This window comes from Rattus rattus, chromosome 5 (assembly GCF_011064425.1).
Source record: "Rattus rattus isolate New Zealand chromosome 5, Rrattus_CSIRO_v1, whole genome shotgun sequence".
Classification (NCBI taxonomy): Eukaryota; Metazoa; Chordata; class Mammalia; order Rodentia; family Muridae; genus Rattus; species Rattus rattus.
The window spans coordinates 7,597,990-7,620,283 of record NC_046158.1 but is presented as its reverse complement, the minus strand read 5'-3'; the positions used below and the strand labels follow the sequence as shown (position 1 = coordinate 7,620,283).

Sequence of the window (22,294 nt, the reverse complement as noted above, 5' to 3'; positions counted from 1 at the left end):
GCCTCGCAACACTTCCGGGTTGAAAGACGAGTGCTACACTATCTCAGGGTAGGTTGGACGAGCTTTCGTTGAATTTCTGCCCCCCAAGTGTGGCGGGCGACTGCGCTGTGGCCTTGTTCCAAGCGAGGCCGCGGCCTGAGGCGGATCGGCCTGTTCCTCGCCGCCGGGGGTTGTGGGGGCCTGGGACCCAGGCCGCGGTTTGCGGGATCCTCGGGTCGCTGCCCCGGGGCAGGGGCAGAGCAGGGTCAGTCAGAAGCCAGGGCGGTGAGCGGAGGCTGCGTGGGGCCGGAAGTAGGGATAGGTGATTTCCGCTCTTTAGTTGAAACTGAGCGCTCTTCGGGAAGCCGCTGGGCTGTTTGGGAAGTCTGTGCCGAAGGGATAATGGGACCCAGTGTGGAGTCCGTAACGGTACCCTGTTAAAATGGCTTTTGCACCGAGGCTAGTCACCGGGCATAAAGGCATTGAGAGGTCTCTCGTAGGAAATCAAAACATTGTTCCTTCCAAGAAGAGAGGATGCCAGGAAATGCACAGCATGGGTCAGGCTATGTCATGAGGAACTGAAGACCCTGGAAGTCTGAAAGGATGTTGATTTTATATAAAGATAACAGACAAAAGAATTAAGGTTGAGCTGGCTCAGCAAGTAAAACTTGCACAAACATGAGGACCCGAGTTTGAACTCCTAGTTTCCCCACTTACACCCTTCTCCTGTGCATTTAGTGAGGATAACTAAATAAGCTCTTCTGCATAAATCCCTCCAGTTCCTCAAGAGCGGGTAAGGGTGTGGAGAGATGATTCAGGGGTTAAGATCACTTGTTGCTTGTGTGGAAGACTTGGGCCTGGTTCCCAGCATCCAAATCTATATAGTAGTTCACACCCATCTATGACTTAAGTTCCAGGGACCTCCACGATCACCCAGCAGACATGCATTCATTTACACAACATATACTATTTTCAAATTAAAGGCAAGGTTCAGAAGGGGCGGTTGTAATTAATTTTATTGAAAGGGCCACAGACCATGGCAAAAATTCATTTGGGGCCAAAAAGAGCTCAACAGCTAAGGGGAAAAAAACCCAAAACACAAAACCCCACTAAAACAGTAACTAAATGTGCTGTAACAATAAGGATGTGGAGGAAAATAGGGAAACCGCTCCTACTGATGGCTCCTGGAAGGGTCAGGAACTAGGGTAGGGCTGGGGACGGTGCTCAGTGAAGAGACTGTTGCTAGCATATCTATTTCCATTTTATGGGTTGGCCCTGCCCCATTTCAGGTGCTCATTAACCTCATCTGGCTACCCTAGGGGACAGTCCGGGTCTAGAGAAACAGAACTGGTTCTAGATAGTGTTTTGGTTCCAACTGTGATTAGAATACAGCCCATCTGCCCACTTTTGGGTTTTCCCTGTGTTCTCAGCAGCACAGGCACAGCCAAAGAGAAATCGTTAATCCATGCCAAAAAATGAAAATTACTAAGAGCAGAACCAGGTTCGGTGTTGGGGCCACAGTGATTGTGTAAGACTGTCTTAGATCCTTGGTAGCCATTGTGCACCCCTGCTGAGACCTTGAAAAGTCTTTGAAAGGGTCCCTTGCATCCCTAGGTAGCACGTCCCAGCTGGGAGATATTTATAAGGGAGGCAGATCTAAAACAGCTCTGGTACCCCATGGAAGGGGAAGGTCCTGCCTTGAAGGTGAGAGATTAAGTGTTCGTTCATGGCCTCTTACCTCTAAAGCACAGTCCTCACAGCTGCCATGCACTACCCAGGATGAGGTAGGTACCTTCTACAGGGAAGGTGCTTAGCATCTAGGTCGGCTAAAGCCTCTGGTGCTAGAGAGAGATTCAGTCTGTAAGGAAAACAGGAACTACAGGTCAGAACATACTGAGAAGAAATTCAAATATACTGGTTTTGGCTGGGTGCAGTAGTACATGCCTTTAAGGCTGTCTCCCAGGAGACAGAAACAGTTGGATACCTGTGAGTTCAGGCCTGCCTGGTCTACAGAGGGAGAGTTTTAGGACAGCCAGGGTCACACAGAAATCCTCTCTGGTTGTGGGGAATGTGCTGTTTTGAACCACATAAATATATCATCTAGTCAAGGATAAATTCTAAATATTTGGACCCAGAAGCAACTCAGATTGAGGAGAGGAATATGAAATGTTTGTATGTAATTCTTTATGTACGAGGGGGAGGGGCTGAGTCAGGGCCTCAGTCCTACAGTGTAGCTGAGAAGGCACCTCCTGCCTCCGCTCCTCAGTGCCAGGTTACAGGTATGTGCAACTGTAAATGTATGGAGTGTTCTTGTTTTGCTGGTCACTGACAAGGCACATCTGCCCTCTTTGTCAGAGGCCAGTGGCCCTGCCTGAGGTCTGGGGCTATGTCGTGATATCAAGATGTCGAGACTTGCCTGACCTTAATGTAGGGCTCGGCCAGGGCTTGCAGCCAATAGAAATGGAGCAGCACACACAGCTGCCTGCCTTTGTGGGCTCTGAGTGCCAACAGCTAGACGTTGAGTGACTGAGTGGCTGATTGCTAACTTTTAAGTTACAGGTGCTTCAGAAAAGCACAGATTGCCACAGAGAATGCAGAAAGGAAGTGAAAACTATGATACTAGTGTTCTAGGATTTCATAGTATTTGTTTGATCAGATTCACCCCCACTACTTCCGAAGCTCCTAGATTCACCCCCACCTACTCCCCCTCCCCACAATTTTATGTCCTCTTTCTGTTTTAAAAATGACCTATTCAGTCAAGTTTGTGCCACCCTGTACTCTGGGTATGGGGCCAGCCTCTGGAGCCATGTCAACCTACCAGGGATCATACCTTAGAGAACACTGACTCTCTCTTCCCCAGGAGCCTCAGTTAGGAGTCGGAGCGCAGTAGCCCAGCCCCTTCCCCTCCATGTTTGAATATTGACTGGCTTGATCTCGTGCAGGCAACTCCGTACAGCTGCTATAAGTTAAGAACACAGCGGCCCTACCCTGTCCAGAAGACATGTTTGCTCCAGTTCCCCCAGCCTCTGGCTTGTAAACTCTTTCCCCTTCTGAGACGGTCACTGAGCCTTGGAGGGTGGGCAGGGGATCCAGATGTTCTTTTGTGGCTGAGCACTCCACTGACACTTGTTCCCTGTCCCTTGACTGGTTGTGAGTTTCTTCACCAATCAGTTGCTGTCCACTGCACAAAGAAGCTTGTGTGATGCAGCCCGAGAGCTGCCCCAGTCTGTGGTCCAGAGGACAAGTGTAGATATAGTGATGCCATGTCTGATTAGCACAACAATGCCAGCTTCACCCTGGGGCTGGGAGCTCCCTAACCATGAGCTCTGGTCCAGAGTTGCAGTACTGAGCGTATTTCCTCCTGTGGAGCAGGCCTTAAATCCACCCAGAAAGCAGCTGGCTACCCTCAAGTTCTGCCACTGTTGCACCCATAGGCACAATTTGCCATGCTGTTCATTTTAGTCCACACGGCTCACAGCTGGGTAGTGGTGATTTTTTTTCCACCCAGCAACCCACATAGCACCTTCTGATACTGTGAAAGCTAGACAGTACGGAGTAAACTTTCTTAAAGAAGTGACCTTCCCGCCAGGTGTTGTGATGCATGCTGGTGTCTTGGGACTGAGGAGACTGGGATGGGAGGACTGCAGCCAGGGTGGGGGCCAACCTGGGCTCCATAGCAAGACTTTGTCTTAGTAAATAAAGCAGAGCAGTCTCCTACCTAAGCTCACAGGCAGGCAAGGGAGCCCCAACAGCAACTGGTAGACTGGGGGTCAGCAGAGAACCTACCGAGAGTCAGGAAAGGACTAGGCATGCTGGGGGAACCACAGCAAGTACCCATCATAGAAGATGAGTCTGTAGGTGGCCTGTGGCCCTAGGCTGTGCATGAATTCTGTGAACTTGGGAGGGGTGTGTGTGTGTGTGTGTGTGTGTGTGTGTGTGTGTCTATCATAAAGGCAGTGAGACTAGGCAAAGTGGGTCTCACTGAGCTTTCTGTATATTTTGAATAGTATAAAATTATATAAAATTTATATTCATGATTCCTGGCTTGTCATTTGTCATACAGTTGTGTTTGTCCTGTCACCCTGCCCCCACACGTATGTTTAAAATGCCAAAATAAACCATTGTTGTCACATTTTTCCCAGGATGGAAGGGGGCAAATTTAAGACCCACACTGCAACTTTGCACAAGAAAAAGAAATGGTCTTCTGTGTCTGAAAAAAGACTTCAAAAATGGCCCTCTCAACACTTGGAGAGTGAACAGCCTCAGGTATCTGTGCGGAAGAAGAGGAGGAGGGAGTCGCAGACACCAGCCCAGGAGAGCTTAGAAAGTGAACAGCCTTGGAAAGCCAAGAAGAAGAAGAAGAGGAGGAGGGAGTCGCAGACACCAGCCCAGGAGAACTTGGAGAGTGAACAGCCTTGGAAAGCCAAGAAGAAGAAGAGGAGGAGGGAGTCCCAGACACCAGCCGAGGAGAGCTTAGAGAGTGAGCAACCTTGGAAAGCCAAGAGGAAGAAGAAGAAGGAGAAGGAGTCCCAGCAGCTTACTTCTTCCCTTCTGAAAAATTCAGAGACCTTCCATAAAGCTAAAAAAACCACTGCTGCCCACAAAAAGAAAAAGAATAGTGTTTGGGAGGTGGATATGGAAACTGGGATCATTCTTGTGGATAAAGAAAACATGGAGAACCTGCTAGAGACTTCTAGAAAGGATGTGGATATTGTTTATGTTGATATGAGCAAGGGACAAAGGTCAGCAAAAGTGAATGAAACAGAAGAGCTGCCCATGGCTGAAACCCAGAAACGTGACTGTCGAGAGCTGCACAGTGATATCAGGAGCAAAAAGAATCAAAAGCACCCCCAGAAAATTGCACCACAGGATGCTATCCAGGGAACCCAGCCTGAGAGGATCTCCCTGCCCCAGTCAGAGTCCTTGTCTCCTGTGGATATAGAAGGCAAAAACACAAAAATAGCAGTGTTTTGTAAGAAGAAGTCTAAAAAAAAAGTGTTCAGGAGCCAAGAATTGGAGGCCGTCTCTGAGAGTCTTGTTAGCTCAGAGACTATCCCTGAGAGTCTTGATAGCTCAGAGACTGTCCCTGAGAGTCTTGATAGTGCACACCATGGAGGAGAGGATGAGACTGAAGAAGAAGGTGAGAGCATCAAAGAATCCCACAGGATCCGGAAAAAGTCCAAGAAGAAGAAGCACAAGTCCGTTACTCTTGCCACCTCTGGTGACAGTGTCTCAGTGCTAGACAGCACGGCTGAGAATGCCCTCGTGGACTCACCAGAAGGGAGTGGTACTTTGAGGGAAGAGGACATGGACCACGGGTCAACAGAGGCAGAAGCCCAGGTTCGTTCCACCGAGAAGCACAGGAAGGAGATACAGAGGTAAGGTGGAAATGGGATGTGTCTTCTGTGTGCATATGAGATGACAGCAATCTTAGGACTAGTGTGACAGTCTTAATTGAGGAGATAGCTGAATGTCTTCATATGTAAATATAGTTAAATTAGATTTTCACTGAGATCTATTCTACCTAATTCTATAAGTTTGAGCCATTTTAAGATTTCCAGCCCCCACAGCTTGTCTGAGAGTACGTGTGGACATAAGGGCTATGTACCTTAAACTGGGGATTCTGGAGCAGTAGAAGCTTGGCTCTCACACAAGGAATGTAGCTATGGTTACTGCTGTATTAGTCTACTTCCCTACTTACAGATCCTGGACCCGAGACAGATTTTTCTCTTCTTACTTTTCTTACTTTTCACTCAGTAATCTTTTTGTGTTTGTTTAGTAGTTCTGACTTTGACTAGTTTTGCATGTTTGCTAAATGTTAAGTGTCACATGGGATGGTGTTGATAACACGTATGGGCATTCACACTGTCTCTCACTGGAACATTGTCAGTACATGGATCATGAGGCAGGGATATGCTAGGGCTGTAGCTCTAACTTTCCTGGGGCCACAGGTCTTAGGAAAGTCACTAACATGGTGACAAGTAGGCTGGAGGGTATAGTTTCCAGTCTGACGGACTCACTGGTGTTGAGCCTGAACATACGAAGCAGTCAGACTCTGCCATCTGCTGGAGAGCTGGGAAAAGCAATTGGGATGGATACATCAAAAACAAAGGGAGAGATAAGGCCTATGCAGCAGGGACAGCCACAGCTGGGCACACCCTGAACACCCAGCTAACCAGCTAGGAGCCAGTGTATTCTACAGCTCCACTCATTGTAAGGGCAGGGGTGTGGGGGTTGTAGAGATCAAAAGGGCTTTATTTACTAGAACCAAGGGTGAGAAGTAGCACACAAACTAGCACTAACTGGTAGGATCGAGTTACCTCCTATACACACACACACACACACACACACACACACACACACACACACACACACGTTCATTTAATCTAATCAGGGTGCAGAAAGAATTTGAATATTATGGAATGAATAGCTCCATCCAAGGTGCAGGTTAACTTCAGTACTTTTTTAGACTGAGACCCATTCAGGAAGGGTTAAGGGATTAGCTGGAGGGCTGACTTGCTGGTAACCTGGTTTTCCCTTAGGTTAGAACCTACCCATGAAGAAGAAAGCAATTTGGAATCAGCTAGCAATTCTGCAACAAGATGCGTATCTGAGGACAGGAGAGATTCTGATGAGTCAGATGTGGATTTGGGCTCTGCAGTGAGGCAGCTCCAAGAGTTCATTCCTGACATACAGGAAAGGGCGGCCACCACAATCAGACGCATGTATCGAGATGACCTAGGGCGCTTCAAAGAGTTTAAGGCACAAGGTAAGCTTTCCAGTGTGCTGCTTTTGAGTGACTGGAATTAATGGAGAAGCATCCTTTAAAAAGATGTTAAAGCTGGGCAGTGGTGGAGCACACCTTTAATCCCAGCATTGCAGAGGCAGAGGCAGGTAGATCTCTATAAATTTGAGGCTAGCCTGGTCTACCAATTGAGTTCCAGGACAGTCAAGGCAACACAGAGATACCCTGTCTTAAAAAAAAAAAAAAAAGAAAGAAAGAAAGTCTTAGAAGGCCACAACTGAGCAGTCCGTACTGAGCAGTTGCTGGCCAGAGAATGTCAGAGTCACCCATTAAAGTGTTTCCTCCTCATTGCGTGTCTTTGTCATGCATGGGAGTGTACAGTGTAAGTGCTCTTTCGTATAAGTATGCACTGTGCGTCGAGTGAGGGGCCTCTCACTCTGGGAGCCAAAGCATTGAAGAGATTAGAAACAATCTAATACACCCCAAGCACCTCACATAGACACAGTTACAGAACAGTATCTTGGGGGTTTCCCTTTGCTGAATACCCCCTCGAGTTGAATCATGAGGTAGAACAGGCTGAGTTCAAGTTCTCAATCCTCCTGCCTCGGCTTCCCAAATGCTGGAATTAACATTTGTGTATCACCGTGCCTTGCTCCAAATATAAATTACTGGGTTATTTATTTAATTTTGTGGTGTGTATATATGCATGCATGCATTGTTTAGGCCTGGGGTTAGCCGTGCACCAACCATTCAGACACCAGTCTTAAATATGAAGGTGTTACTGAACACTTTCAGATTGATCAGTTGGGGCCACAAGAAGGAAAACCTAATTGTGGCACCTGTCTGTCCTCAGGGCACACTTTTTATATAAAAACCCAGGTTCAAAAGTTTAAGGCAAAGGGGTAGAGCGCTTGCCTAGGAAGTGCAAGGCCCTGGGTTCGGTCCCCAGCTCCGAAAAAAAAAAAAAAGAACCAAAAAAAAAAAAGTTTAAGGCAAAGGGGCTGGGGATTTAGCTCAGTGGTAGAGCGCTTACCTAGGAAGTGCAAGGCCCTGGGTTCGGTCCCCAGCCCGAAAAAAAAAAAAAAAGAACCAAAAAGTTTAAGGCAAGCAGTGAAGTGGTATAGCATTTTTGGCTAACTAGACAAAGTGTTATCAGCCGACCTTCAAGCTGACTGGTCCTGAGTGAGGTAAGGAGGGTGGCAGGTGTTGAACAGGGGAGTCTCAGAACATTGAGATAACCGGATATAAGTGATTCAGCCATAACTTTTTGGCTCATTAATAACATTCTTCAGTGTCAGTTAAAGTAATAAGTATGATCTTAACTCCACCTTATGAGTAACATGGAGTCTAGATACAAAGTGGCTATGCTTATGTTCAAATGAGGGAGCCTCACCATGAATAGTAAACCTAAAGTCAGGGCTGAGAATAAAGATCAGCTAGGAGAGCACTTGACTAGCATGCGTCCAGCGCTTGGTTTAATTCCCAGAATCCACATAAACTGAGTGTGGTGTGCTGGTGCATGTCTAATCCCAGGAGTCAGAAGTTCAGGTCTCTCCTTAGCTACCTAGGGAGTTTGCAGCCAGCCTGAGCTCCATGAAACTGCCTCAACCAAACAAAACAGCTAAAACCAGACAGGTGAACTCTTGAGTCTCCAAGTCTGCCAAAAGAAAGAACTGGGTTTCACACATTTGATCCTTAATGATTGCACAAGGAACAGGAGTTCAGTGTTAACTGTGTTGTGTTTGATTCATAAAAAGCTTGTGTTATTTCAGCAGACTCGCTAGCCCCTGTGAACACTACTCTCAGGGAGTTTAGTGATGTGGAAGTAGAGTGGGGCTTCTTTTAGAATCTTCTAAAATGTCCGTTATTTTTAATATAACTATCTTAAAGATATTGAGGAAGCAAGCTAGTCCCTGTGGTAGCGGCTGTCTGGGAAGACTTGGGGAGAAGAGATATGGTTTAGGCTAGAATTGAGGATGGGGACTGGGAAGCCACTCTGTGCCAAAGATACCAGTGGGCTACTCCTGCCCAATGGGCTGCTCCCAGCTAGTCCGAATCCTATAGGTTTTCCATGTGGGCCTGAGAGATGCTCAGTCGATAAAGTGCTTGTTACACAAACATGACCTGAGTTTTGTTCCCAGAATCCATGTAACAGAGCTGGACCTGGTGCCGTATGCCTGTGACCTAACACTGGGGAGGTAGACCAGAAGATCCTTGGGCTTTGCTGGCCAGTCAGCCTGGCCCGCTTGGTCAACAGGAGAACCTGTCACCAAAAAAGATGGCTCTGAGGATGACACCTGTAGTCACACGCACACACACACACACACACACACACACACACACACACACACACACACACACACACACACACACACACACACACACACACACACACACACACACACACACACACACACACACACACACACACACACACACACACACACACACACACACACACACACACACACACACACACACACACACACACACACACACAGACACACACACACACAGGGTAGGGGGGAATGAATGTAGTCAGTTTGCTTATATTCATTATTGACAGTCTGTACTTGTCTCTACTCCCTCACTCCAACTCTAGGGGTAGCTATTAGATTTGGCAAATTTTCTGTTAAAGAAAATAAACAAATAGAGAAAAATGTGCAAGATTTCCTGTCCTTGACTGGAATTGAGAGTGCAGACAAGCTGCTGTACACAGACAGATACCCAGAGGAAAAGTCTCTGATCACTAACCTCAAACGGAAGCATGCCTTCAGACTGCACATTGGTAAGTGGGGAAGGAGACCAAGCCTCCCCCAGCCTTCCCACAGCTGCCTGAAGTCCTGTGGTGAGGAAATACTTCCTCCAAGTCCCGTGGGATTTGCAGTGTGTCCGTGTCTCTCAAGAGTAGTCCTCCATGGATTTTGTGAAAGAGTAAACAATCTTCTATCCTGTCCACTTGGCAGTAATTATCTGTTCCTGTCTGTCATTCCTTCTGCATGAAACACGTCCTTCCATGCATTCTGATCTTCTAAGTGAAGGGCTTTACGCAGCATCCCTGCTCGAGGGCTGCTACTGAGAGAGTTAGGAGCTCAGTAAGGCTTCCCATGAATGACCCCATGCCTAGAAGTTTATGGAAGCACAAATTGTCCACAGCGGATTATTAAAAACAAGACACAAAGTTGGGGAGAGAAGAAAGGAGGAGGAGGACCTTGGAGGAGTCAGGGAAAAGAGTTAAGAGTGAATATGATCAGAATACACTGTATAAGATGTATTGATTTATTATGTACACAGTGTTCTGCCTGCATGTTTGCCTGCAGGCAGAAGAGGGCACCAGACTGCATTACAGATGGTTGTGAGTCACCATGTGGTGGCCGGGAATGGAACTCAGGACCCCTTGAAGAACTTGACAGTGCTCTTAACCTCTAGGCCACCTCTCCAGACCCCCAAAATATATTTTTAATTGTTTTCATCTTTTTGAGGAGTTTCTCTGTGTAGCCCTGGCTATCATGGAATTTGCTTTGTAGATCAGGCTGGCCTCGAACTCAGAGATCCAATCACATCTGCTTCCCAAGATCTGGGATCAAAGGTGCGTGCCACCAAGTCTGGCAAAAAAAAAAATGTATTTTTAAAAAAGATCAGTAAGGGGGGTTAGGGATTTGGCTCAGTGGTAGAGCACCTGCCTAGCAAGTGCAAGGCCCTGGGTCCGGTCCCCAGCTCCAAAAAAAGAAAAAAGATCAGTAAGTAATAACAGGTCCCTCATGAAAGAACCGCTTTTGAATCTGGAGATGGTAATCTCACAAGTGTTTTCAGTGTACACAGGGAGGCAGGGGGAAGGCTCTCTGGAGAGAGGGAGGTGGGGAGGCTGGGAGAAGGTCTTGAAGAGCTTGGTGCCCCTCAGCTCACGCCAAAATGGCAGTCCAGTGAGTGGATCTGGGAAGCAGTGTGCACTGCTCCTCAGTGTTTCCTGCTGACAGTGCAGGGCACAGGACACCCTCTTCACACTGCTGCATCACTTGATCATGTTACCGAGGGCCCTGCTAGGTTACTTTGGTCCGTGACCATGATTCACACTGGCCACACACCACCTCCCTGACTCTGTCTTCTAACTCTCCGTAGGGAAGGGCATCGCTCGGCCCTGGAAGCTTGTGTACTATCGTGCAAAGAAGATATTTGATGTGAATAATTACAAAGGCAGGTAAGAAACTCTCAGTGCGGGACCAAAATTTGTCCTGATGTCAAGAAACAAAATAGCCACAGCCCCGAGTGACAGGTGAGGGTCACAGAGGTTTCTGCATTAAAAGCTGACTGGAGGGGTTGGGGATTTAGCTCAGTGGTAGAGCACTTGCTAGGAAGCGCAAGGCCCTGGGTTCGGTCCCCAGCTCCGAAAAAAAAAACCAAAAAAAAAAAAAAAAAGCTGACTGGAGATTGTTAGGCTTACACCTTTAAGATTCATTTCCACTCCCAATTCTTTAATAAGCCTTCTGGAATTTTCTGTTTCCTGTGTCCTCTGTCCCTTTGTACCTGGGCTTCAGCACTGGACATCTCCTGCCTTTCTTCTGTGGCTCCTGTATGCTCTGCTCTCTGATGCAGTAAGCACCATAGTGTTCCCTTCTGCCCTGTGGTTCATCCTCTCCCTTCTCCTTCCCCAAAAAGTCCCCAGTTCTCATCTATGTCCAACACTCTAAATTATTTTTAAAATGACTTAACACCATACCTACTGCGTCATCTCCTGGCCCCATTCCCTCCCTCTCTCCCACCACCACTGCCCACTGTAGCCTTATGCTCCCACCCACAATTCAATCCTTTTTAATCTAGAAAACCTATTTTGTTTGTCTGAGTATGTGCGTGCGCACATACACCATGCATACTCAGGAGCCTGCAGAGGTCAGAAGAAGCATAAAATTGCTTGAAACAGGGGTTGCAGGCTGTGAGCCACCATGTGGGTACTGAGATCTGACCTGGGGCCTCTCGAGAGCAGTCAGTGTAGCTGGGTATGAGGGTGCACACCTTTAATCCCAGCATGGGGAGACAGAGACAGGAGGAGCTCTGTGAGTTTGAGGCCAGCCTAGTCCACACAGCAAGTTTTAGGACAGCCAGGGCTATCCCAAAAAACAAAAACAACCAAAAAAGAATGGTAAGTGCTTTTAACCACTGAGCTATCTATTCAGCCTTTACCTACAGTTCACGTCCTTTAGGTTGTGAGCCATCTGTCCAGGCCTTAGGTGGAACCCAGGCCTTGTGTTTGTCACGAAATGCCAAGTCATGGAGTCACATCCAAGTCACAGCTCCAAGGAAGTTGGTTCTCGCGTTGATCATATGAATACTAAGTGAAAGAATTCTTCCATGTGGGGGTGGCATATGACTGAGTGGCATACATGATGTTGGTTAACAGTAGGCAGCACTGGTCTAGAGAACATAGTGTGATCCAGGGGTCCATAGATGTTGACTGCAGGCCTAGAGCAGCGCAGAGGAGACTCAGCAGGGGCACTCAGTGTTCCCTGCAGGGTACCATCCAGATAGCAGTACCAGTGGGTGGAGACAGCCATGTTCAAGCCAATGCAGGCTGTGACGTAAGAACAGGCCTAGATGGTTCAGCATGGCCGATGAAGACTGAGTAGACCTTGGCTCTTTCAGCCGTGATTGATGGCATAATAACCACTGAAGTGTACAGACAGGCAGTGAAGGGCTCCAGCCATGGGTGGGAGGGGCTCCAGCCATGGGTGGGAGGGGCTCCAGCCATGGGTAGGAGAGGCATGGCTTCCTATCAGTGCTGCCATTAGCTTTTCCTATGTTCTACCATGAGATGCCGTTCCTAGTCTTAGACTTCATTAAACCTAGCAATCTTTTTCCTTCTCTTCAGGTACAATGAGGAAGATACTAAGAAGCTGAAGGCATACCATTCCCTCCATGGAAATGACTGGAAAAAGATTGGGGCCATGGTAGCCCGAAGCAGCCTCTCAGTTGCCCTCAAGTTCTCTCAGATTGATGGTGGTGAGTGACCTCTCTGTGAAATAAGCCGGTATGCAGAGGTCTCTGTGGTCCACTCTCAGTGTGTGCTCCTTTTAAAGACCCTCTCCATGCCTGTTCATTTGACGTGTCTGTATGCACTGACCATGCCTCAGTCCATACCCTGCAGCATGAGCTGCTGCTCGTGCCAGTCAGGCCTTCCAGAGGTTGGCCAGGAGGAAGCCCATGAGAGTGACATGTGCGGCTACTTTGCCCCTAAATGTTGGGCCTTAAACTGGGTAGAGTGGCACACTCCCGGCCTGTGGGAGGCAGAGGCAGGCAGAGCTCTGTGAGTTTGAGGCCAGCCTGGGCCTACATAGTGAGTTCCAGGACAGACAGAACTACATAGAGACCCTGCCTCAAAAAACAAACCAAAAAAAAAAAAAAAAAAAAAAAAAAACCCTGTTGTCAGTTATTTTCAGTTTGTTTGGGTGAGCTTTTCCCATTATTTTGTGGAAAGCACCTGATTTATTATCCCCTTTTTCATGTGCTTGGAAGCAAATGGATGAGCAGCTATGATATAGGATCATCCTTTTATGTCTGCAGATAGAAACCATGGCACTTGGAGTAAGGCAGAAACTCAGAGGCTGATCAAGGCTGTGGAGGATGTGATTCTAAAGAAGATGTCTTCCCAAGAATTAAGAGAACTAGATTCTAGACTCCAGGAAGACCCTGAAGGTCGCCTGTCGATTGTCCGGGAAAAACTCTACAAGGGCATATCATGGGTGGAGGTGGAAGCTAGAGTGGAGACCCGGAACTGGATGCAGTGCAAAAGTAAGTGGTAAGTGTGAGGCTTCCTGTGTACCCTGCAGTAGGGCTCTCAGCGTCTGGTCTGGGCAAGAGGTACACACAGTAGTGTGCACAGCACACAGTGCCAGGAATGCTCCGGCGTCCACTGCACCTCCTTCACCTAATGGGCCTTGATGGACAGGGTGCCAGTGTGCAGCAGCCTCTGTGCCGTGTGTATTTCTTCCTCTTTCGGATCCTAAAGACAGGCTTAGTGGTACACACCTGTGAATCCAGTATCCAAGGGGTTGAGGCAGGAGGATCTCAAGTTTGGGACCAGGTTCAACAGTAGACTAGCTAGACTTGTGACTTTTTTTTTTTTTTCTCAGAGCTGGGGACCGAACCCAGGGCCTTGCGCTTGCTAGGCAAGCGCTCTACCACTGAGCTAAATCCCCAACCCCTCTCCAGCCCGTCTTATGACTCTTAACCACATCTTTCCATAGCTTTAGTTTGGCAAATAGGACTTTTTTTCTTTTATATTAAAATAGCTTCTCCATACCCCATATTTTGCTGAGTAGTGACCCAGAAGTTAGAGATATGCAACACTGAAGGAAATGGCATAAGGAATTTGAGAGAGAAATCCAAGGATGTCAGTGTCTAGTGGCAGCATAGCTTGGCCTTGTGTGTTTGCAGCTGTAGGTCGGCAGTTGTCTGGGCTCTGCTACAGCACAGTGGTTGTAGTCACACCCTGAGCTAGGTAGGCAGTTTCTGTTCCCTTCTGGCTGCATGCTCCCTACCTGCTCTCACTTTCCCAAGTCCTGGACATGCAGCAACATCCTGCCTGAAGCAGTGATTCCTCATGGGCTGGACCCACAGTGTCTGTCCATGGTACTCAGTGACCCCACCTTCCAAATGAGGGTAAGATCCGTTACAGTACAATACTTTGCATTAAAAGTAGACCCATGGCTTACACTATCCACACAACTTTCAACTCTGCTTAGGATATTTGGGTACTTTGTTTTGGTTTTATTCTGGGGTTCAGACCCAGGTTGGGAGGAGCAGTGTGTATTAACTGTGTGTGTGTTATGCATGGCAGTGCAGTCCTGCCATCCCAGCACTCAGAAGGCTGAAGGCAGGGGGTTTAAGGGTTCAAGGCCAACACTGGCCACAGAGGGGAGACATTGATTGAAAACCTGAAGAGGAGAGAGAGAGGGGGAAGAAGAGGGAAAGTGTGTACATGGAAAAAGTGATCTGTCAGGCTGCTGCTGCTGCTGCTGCGAGTTTTACCCACAGGCTGGCAGCCCAAACTCCGGCCATGAGCCACGAGCCCCAGGAGTCAGCATGCGAGTTCTCAGCAAGCTTGACATTAGTGTTCAGAGACTTGCGATGGTAGCAAGAAAACTGTTGGTTTTGTTTGTTTTGGATTTATTTATTCGTATGTTTGAATGCTTTGCCTGCATATATGTCTGTGTACCACGTGCATACTTGGTGCTTTCTAAGGTCAGAAGAGGGCACTGGATCTCTTAAAACTAGAGTTACAGACAGTTGTGTAGTCAAGGGCTTTTTCACCCATGCCCCGGTTCCCAAAATAACAATTCTGACATGTAATTATATATGACTAAATCAGTGCCTAGGTCATAAGTTTGGGCTTCTTCCCTGACTACCCATAGCTTAAATAACCTGTTTATTCTATGAGTGCCAACGGCTGGTTACTTTCGTGCATCTGTCTCCTAAAAGTTTGGGGTGAATCTCTTCCCGTCTGACTCTATCCCAGAGTTCCTCTTTCCCTACTGGAACTCCCACCTCCTACTTCCTGCCTTAGCTCATTGGCCAATCAGCTTTTTATTGACAGGCGATGCTTCCATACAGTACATAAGAGATTCTCTCCACACAGTTGTGAGCCACCATACTAGTACTAGGAATTGAACCCAAGTCCTCTGGAAGAACAGCCATTGCTCTTACCTGCTGAGCCCCAATAGCCATTTATAAACAGTCACAAGAGCATATGCAGAGTGCCCTTCAATGGCTATAAACAGGCTTAATCTTGTTCTCTCCAACACTTCCTTTACGGGGCTATAAAGAGATGGCCCAGTGGGTAAAGCATTAAGGACCTGAGTTCACAGGCAAAGCATTCAAACATACGAGTAAATAAACATAAAAACAAACAAAACAGCTTTCCTGCTACCATTGCAAGCCTCTGAACACTAATGCCAAGCTTGCTGAGAGTTCGCATGCTGACTCCTGGGGTCTGAGGCTCATGGTGGAGTTTGGGCTGCCAGCCTGTGTCCCAGTAAAAGCATGGGCAGTTAGAACAGGAGTGCTGTCAAGGGTACAACTCAGCAGCAGCAGCCTGACAGTTCCAGGGTTACATGTTGGCTCTGTCACTAGCAGACACATTACGCCCAAACCTGGCCCACTAACTCCACAAACCCTATGTGTTTAAGTCAAGTAGGAGAGCAGTGCCCCTTCTGGTGCAGTCTTACCATGCAGATGCCTACTTACGTGAAAGCTTCACTTCCTGCAAAGCCAGCAGTTCAGAATGTTCTCATTAGTCCACAATTAATTGGGTCTAAAAACAGTCTTATTTCCACTAATACGATGTCACAAAGCACAGCCAGTGAGTCAGCAGAGGAGCTGAAGAGAAAACATGGAGGTGAGAAGGATGGGGATGACAGCCTTCGGAATGCGTGTATCTTACACTTGTTGCAAAGTCCATTGTACAGGGAAGTCAGCATGCTGATGTTTTGAAGGTGCGTCATGAAAATAGTATTGATAAGTGTAGTTTGAAGTAAGTAAGTGCTTTTCAGTTGAAATATTCTACTTTTACAGAACTAGTAATGGTTTTTCATCAATCTTCATGAGTAAAACCAAACTTTGTCATTTATCAATTTGAAAAAAAATTTTCCCTTACAAAAATTTCATACCACAAAATAGACTCTCATGCCCATTATCCACATTCGACCTTGATGCCCACTTTATCCATTTATTTATTCCTGCCCAGTGAATGAGAGCGACTGCTGTGATTAAAATAGGAAAGTTGTACTTTTGTTAAGAATTATTTATTTTATATATGTGTACACTCTTGCTGTCTTCAGACACACCAGAAGAGGGCATGAGATCTCATTACAGATGGTTGTGAGCCACCATGTGGTTGCTAGGAATTGAACTCAGGACCTCTGGAAGAGCAGTGCTCTTAACCACTGAGCCATCTCTCCAGCCACCCACCCCCCTTTTTTAAAAAGATTTATTTATTTTATGTATATGAGTACAGTCTACAGCTATCTTCAGACACACCAAAAGAGGGCATTGGATCTCATAACAGATGGTTATAAACCATTATGTGGTTTCTGGGAATTGAACTCAGGACCTCTAGAACAGTCAATACTCTTAACTTCTAAGCCATCTCTCCAGCCCTGGAAAGTTGTACTTTTAAAACTAAAATTAAGGGGCTGGGGATTTAGCTCAGTGGTAGAGCACTTGTCTAGCAAGCGCAAGACCCTGGGTTCGGTCCTCAGCTCTGGAAAAAAAGGGAAAAAAAAAAAAACCTAAAATTAAACTATGCTTTTCTTTTTTTTAATAGGACAGAGATTCTTACCAAAAGGATGACCCATGGTGGGTTCGTGTATCGTGGGGTCAAGGCTCTACAGGCCAAAATAACTCTTATTGAAAGGTACCAAAATAGGGATGGGTGCTGTGTGAACCCGTTTGTTAATCCAGAGACTAGGGTGCCATTGCTTGCACCTTTCTTCCGCGTGTGTCCCAGTGGGTGTGTGACTTGCCTTTCTGAGCCTCAGTTGACCAACTCTGAATGAGGCTGATAGAAGTTACCTGTGCCCAGTGTTCTTGGGAGAGTGAGACAGTGCATGCGGTCACACTGTGTACTCAGTCAAGGGTGCTAGTTCAGTCTGTAGAGCTGTCCCTGTGGGAAAAGTTAGATAGCCCCCTGCACTGTAAATGGAATTTTTTTTGCCATATGTAATTGTTGTCTTGGAGACTTGTTGCTGAATAAAGTCACCATTTCTAGCTCTTTCTGTACTCTGACTGGCTATTTCAACTCAGCTGTTCTCGCTCAAATTCCTCTCCACACTGATTCAAACAGGCTTTTCTTGGCTTCTGACTAAATTACTCTGCTTGGCCTCACAGTACCTCTAGCAATCTGTTCTAATCTTTGGCTCCTCCTCCTTCTCTGGATCATTCTGTCTTCACCTGCAACCTGTCTCTCTAAAACTGTCCTTGTAAAACTGCTGTCTCCTTCTCTTCCTCTCACCCCTGCCTCCTCCCCACCTCCCTGTGCTGCTTTCTTCAATTGCCTGTCTTCCCTCTCCTCATGAGAGTTGGGCATATCCTGTCTCATCCTGTCAAATCTTTCTCTGATTCATCACTTTGTCTGCTCCTCAGTAAATTTCATTTTGAAACATTGCTGCTTCCCTCTAACTTTACCCTCACTGTTTGGGATTAAAGATGTAGCATTCCAGCTGTATCATGCAGACCCAGAAGCTCTTTGAATGTGATCCCTTGCCAGAGCAGCCATTTGGCTGGATTACAATCCCTCTACACTGCGCCACAATGACACTGTTGGTGTGACTTGCGTGGTTTTGTCCTGAGTTCCTGTCTATGCAGAGTTCTCATCACAGTAGTCTCAAGGGAAGTGGAGGTGTGAGAATCTCTGTAACAGCCGTGAGTCTGGCAGACCTAGGCTGATGATGCTGGAGGACCAGCAAGAGCATCAGAGGCCCTTGTTGTGGCCATCCTATCCAGCTTCTATATCCCAGCTGTCCGCCATGCTTCCTGTCTTACACTGACTGGCTATCCCCCACTTCTCCTTCTGCAGGAGAGACAGATGAGCAGATCTGAGGAGACATCTAAGATCAGACAGGGCTGAGGTCCTGGGTCTCACCAATTGGTGGTTGTGACAAATTGAGTCGGCCCAGACCCTCAGCTCCATTTATTTGTCTGATGCCACCTGTCCCCATGGGACTGCCGGCTGCTGGTCATGTGTAGTGCACACACAATGCTAGTAGTGTCTTGAGGAGAGGGCATGAGACAGTGTGCTATTCCTGGGGATCTGTGTTGAATAGAGAGATGGCTTTTCAGCCCAGCTCCATAGCTCATTCTCTGACCTTGGATTAACCTTGGGCTAGGCTGGGTAGTGTAGTTGAGGAGATTGGATTGGGGTGAAAGCCCCTGGCTTTTCAGATCTTGGTATTCTGTGAGCCTATAGAGGTGAATTTCCCTTGAAAATTTTATTTTTTCTTACAGGCTGTATGAATTAAATGTGAATGATGCTAATGAAATAGATTGGGAAGATCTTGCTGGTGCCATAGGGTAAGACCACTTATTGAACAGTAAGCTTATTCAATGATGAGACATTTTAAAATATGCTTTCCTTATGGTATGTGCCTGTGTATACGGTGCGTACGTGGAGGTCGGAAGACTTGTGAGATTCAGTCTCCTTCACCATGTGGGTTGTAGAGATCAGTCTTATCTTACCAGGCTCTGTGGCGGCATCCAGAGAGATAACTTTCAATACATGACTCCCTACCATACCTTATCAGGCTAAAAATTCATGGCATATGTGGAATTGTATGTGAGTGCAGGAAGTTGGGTAGAGAGCTATCTCATTCTATAGTGTTTTTCACCAGAGCACAAGGATCTGAGTCCAGTCTCATCATATATCAAAGCCAGACAGGGTGGCGGCATCTGTAGCCCCTGCTGGAAGGGTGGGCAGAAATCGGAGGACCAGCCCGAGCTGCACACCATCTCAAAAGATAAGGTGGACATGATGAGGAAGGCTTCAGCCTCCACCCTCCACACATAGCACCAGCCACGCTGGGTCATCCCTGCACCTCGTACTTCACTTTGCTTTGCTTTCTCTGTGCAGGATCTTGCTATGTAGCCCAGGTTGGCCTCAAACTCACCATCTTTTCGCCTTCAACTTAGAGAACTGGGGAACGTTTAGGGGTAGCAGTCCACATCCAGAAGCAGTAGGATGGTGTTGCTGATTGACAAGTGTTACATGGTCCCTGATGTCTCACCTGCAACCACTGAGGGAAGTCAGGGCAGGGATTGGAGGCAGGAGCTGATGCCAAGGCCAGGAGCACTGCCTGCTCAGCCTGCCTTCCTATGCCACTCAGAACCAAGCCAGGGGTGGCAGCACCCACAGTGTGCTAGGTTCTCCCACATTCAAAACCCTGCCCCACATGCTTGCCCCTAGGCATTTCTCAGTTGAGGTTCCCTCTTCCAAAATGTTTCTGGCTTATGACAAACATAATGTAGCCAGCACAATTTGACTTTTTAATAGAAAATAGGTTACATTGTCCAGAATAAGAGAGGCATGAAAAGGAACAGTGAGTAGCCCTCTGACCATGGGAAACTGGCCTCTGGGTCCCTTCCCAGAGCATTTGTGCAGAGGCCTACAGGCCTACTGTCACAGCTAATGCTGGCCCTGCACTTTTCTCCTCCTCCACCTGCAGGGTCTCCAGGGACTGCCTTTCAGAGGGCCAGCTTTTACTGAGTCAGTCTTTTTATAATACTTCCTCCTTTGCATTCTCCCCCTCCCCCTCCCTCCCCCACTGGCCCTCCCTCCCTCCCCCTTCTCTTTGTTATTCTGTTGCTCTGTGAGTTTGTTTTCGAGCTTCCTGCTGTGTCCACCTCTTCTGCTTGTTTTCTTAGTAAATTCCATCTGCTTTAGAGCCTTGCTACCCGGCAGGACTTGGAAAGTCCCTTTGAGAAATTCCATGTGGATACCAGTAATTCTGTTTCTAGAAATACAGTCTACAGAATCAACTCTCAGTATACTTGGAATGAGTTATATGTAGAATGACCTGCCGTGGTAGCTGCCTGTGATTGGAGAGCATGCACAAAGCCCTGGGCTCTGTTCCCAGCACCACGTAGAGTCAGTCAGCTTTGGTCACCACACCTATGGTGCCAGCATTATAGGTAAAGTTAGTTGTCAGTGTCCTGAGTTGCTCAGGACAATCAAAGAGGGTCACGGCAGATTGTAATCCAGCCTCTGACCTGACCCTCGGACAGCAGAGCACATTTATTGATTGTCACACAAAAGTTGTTTTTTGAGTAGAACAAATTCCTCATACCAAAGCCCTGATCTCATCTCTGTATTTCCCGGCCCTGCAACTTTAATCCTCATTGCTCACTGTTTGCCGTACTCAACAGCACAGGAGACTCCAGGTGCGCCAGGACTGTCTTGTGACCAAAGTCATGTGGCTGTAAAGCTCCTTCAGAAGTACAACTGTAGATAACAGGAAGTGATCACTGTTTTCCACAAAGATTTCTTCAAGGTCAAAGTATTTCTAGAATACAATTCTTCATTCTCATGTCTGCTCTAGATACAGTGGAAAACGGCTATTTCGTTCTAATGCTTACCCTAGATCAGGGATTTACTAGGACAGCATTTCAGGCAGGAGGGTTGAGAGTCATCCCTGACTGGATAGACTGTCCCAGGCCTGCATAGAATACATGAGACTCCATCACAAAAAGAACTGATAACGTGCTCACTGATGTTTTCTCTTACCTTTCCTTTCAAAGGGATGTCCCTCCACCTTTCGTTCAGGCAAAATTTTATAAGCTGAAAGCTGCCTGTGTTCCCTTTTGGCAGAAAAAGACTTTTCCAGGTCAGTATGCAAACCCTTGTCTAGTTAAGAGTATGGTGTTGTCCCAGTGAGGTGATCCCAGCACTGAGGAGGTGGGGTATCAGAATCCGTGTGGTAGACGCCAGCCTCTGCTCTACAGCGTCACCTGAGCATTATGAGAACCTCTCCAGAGTCTACACCCCTTCAGGCCACGTCCAGGGCTCTGACAGGTTCTCAGGGCAGTGTGCTGCGCCCTGCTGCCTCATAAAGCCAGTCGGGGAGGGACCCTGTCCTGAAGAGTGTCCTAAAACACTGTTCTGTACTGTGCAGACATCACTACCCAGCTCACCTCCTTGTCAAGTCCAGGACTAATACTGCCAGGCCTCAGTGTCCTTATCGCAAAGGCCGATTAGAGGGAGCTGGGGAATTGTCTCAGTGTTTACTGTGCAACTGTGGGTGACAAAGACAGGGCTCAGCCAAGCCTACAGAGCTACCCCATTGGAGAAATGTGGTAGAAAGCAATTGAGGAAGCACTTGACATCAGCCTCTGGACTCCACACAGATGTCACCTGTACCATGATGATGATGATGGTGGTGGTGGTGGTGGTGGTGGTGGTGGTGGTGGTGGTGGTGGTGGTGAAGAAATAATGTCTGCCTTGTAGGGTTTTTTCAGACTGTGTAAGAGACTGTGCGCCAGATAAGCTGGCTTTCCCGTGTGCTAATAGGTGTGGGCATTATCATTATCATTATCATTAAGGCTCTGCGACCTTTGACCTTAGAGGCTTATACAGATATGTCCAAAATGACCTTTTCTGTAGAAATCATTGACTACTTATATGAGAACAGTCTGCCTTTGCTGAAGGAAAAGTTAGCCAAGAAGATGAAGAAAAAGGACAGCCAGATCCAGAAGCCCACGGCTCCCAAACAAAACTTCCTCTTCAAAGACATCTTCCATTGCGATGATGACAGCGATGAAGGGGGCTTAGAGGAACCCAGGTAAGTGCAGGTCACTGATTCCCTCCTGTTCCTTAGGTTCTGCATGCACATGAGACAATCAGCTCCTCTTCCAAATTGCACCTAAGTTGCTCACCTTAAAACAAGAAGGGGTCGCTTTGGCTTTCTTTCTGTAGCTCCAGTCCAGGCCTTGGTGCTCTCTGCCTGTGGAGGCAGCACACACGCAGCAGATCCTTTACCTCCTAACCAGGCAGCAGAAGAAAACAAGGACCCCACAGTCCTTTCAAGGCTC

The 22,294-nt window shown here is 47.3% G+C and overlaps 1 protein-coding gene across 1 annotated transcript; it reads left to right on the top strand.

Annotated features, from left to right (window-relative positions):
• On the top strand, positions 1 to 22,152 carry Ttf1 (transcription termination factor 1). Its single transcript, XM_032902946.1, has 11 exons — positions 1 to 48; positions 4,122 to 5,357; positions 6,522 to 6,748; positions 9,327 to 9,512; positions 10,844 to 10,922; positions 12,588 to 12,718; positions 13,280 to 13,514; positions 17,040 to 17,129; positions 18,719 to 18,784; positions 21,005 to 21,090; positions 21,867 to 22,152. The coding sequence occupies exons 2-11, from the start codon at positions 4,123 to 4,125 to the stop codon at positions 22,046 to 22,048; spliced, it is 2,517 nt and encodes an 838-aa protein (XP_032758837.1). The 5' UTR covers positions 1 to 48; position 4,122; the 3' UTR covers positions 22,049 to 22,152.
• Positions 22,153 to 22,294: the final 142 nt, after the last annotated feature.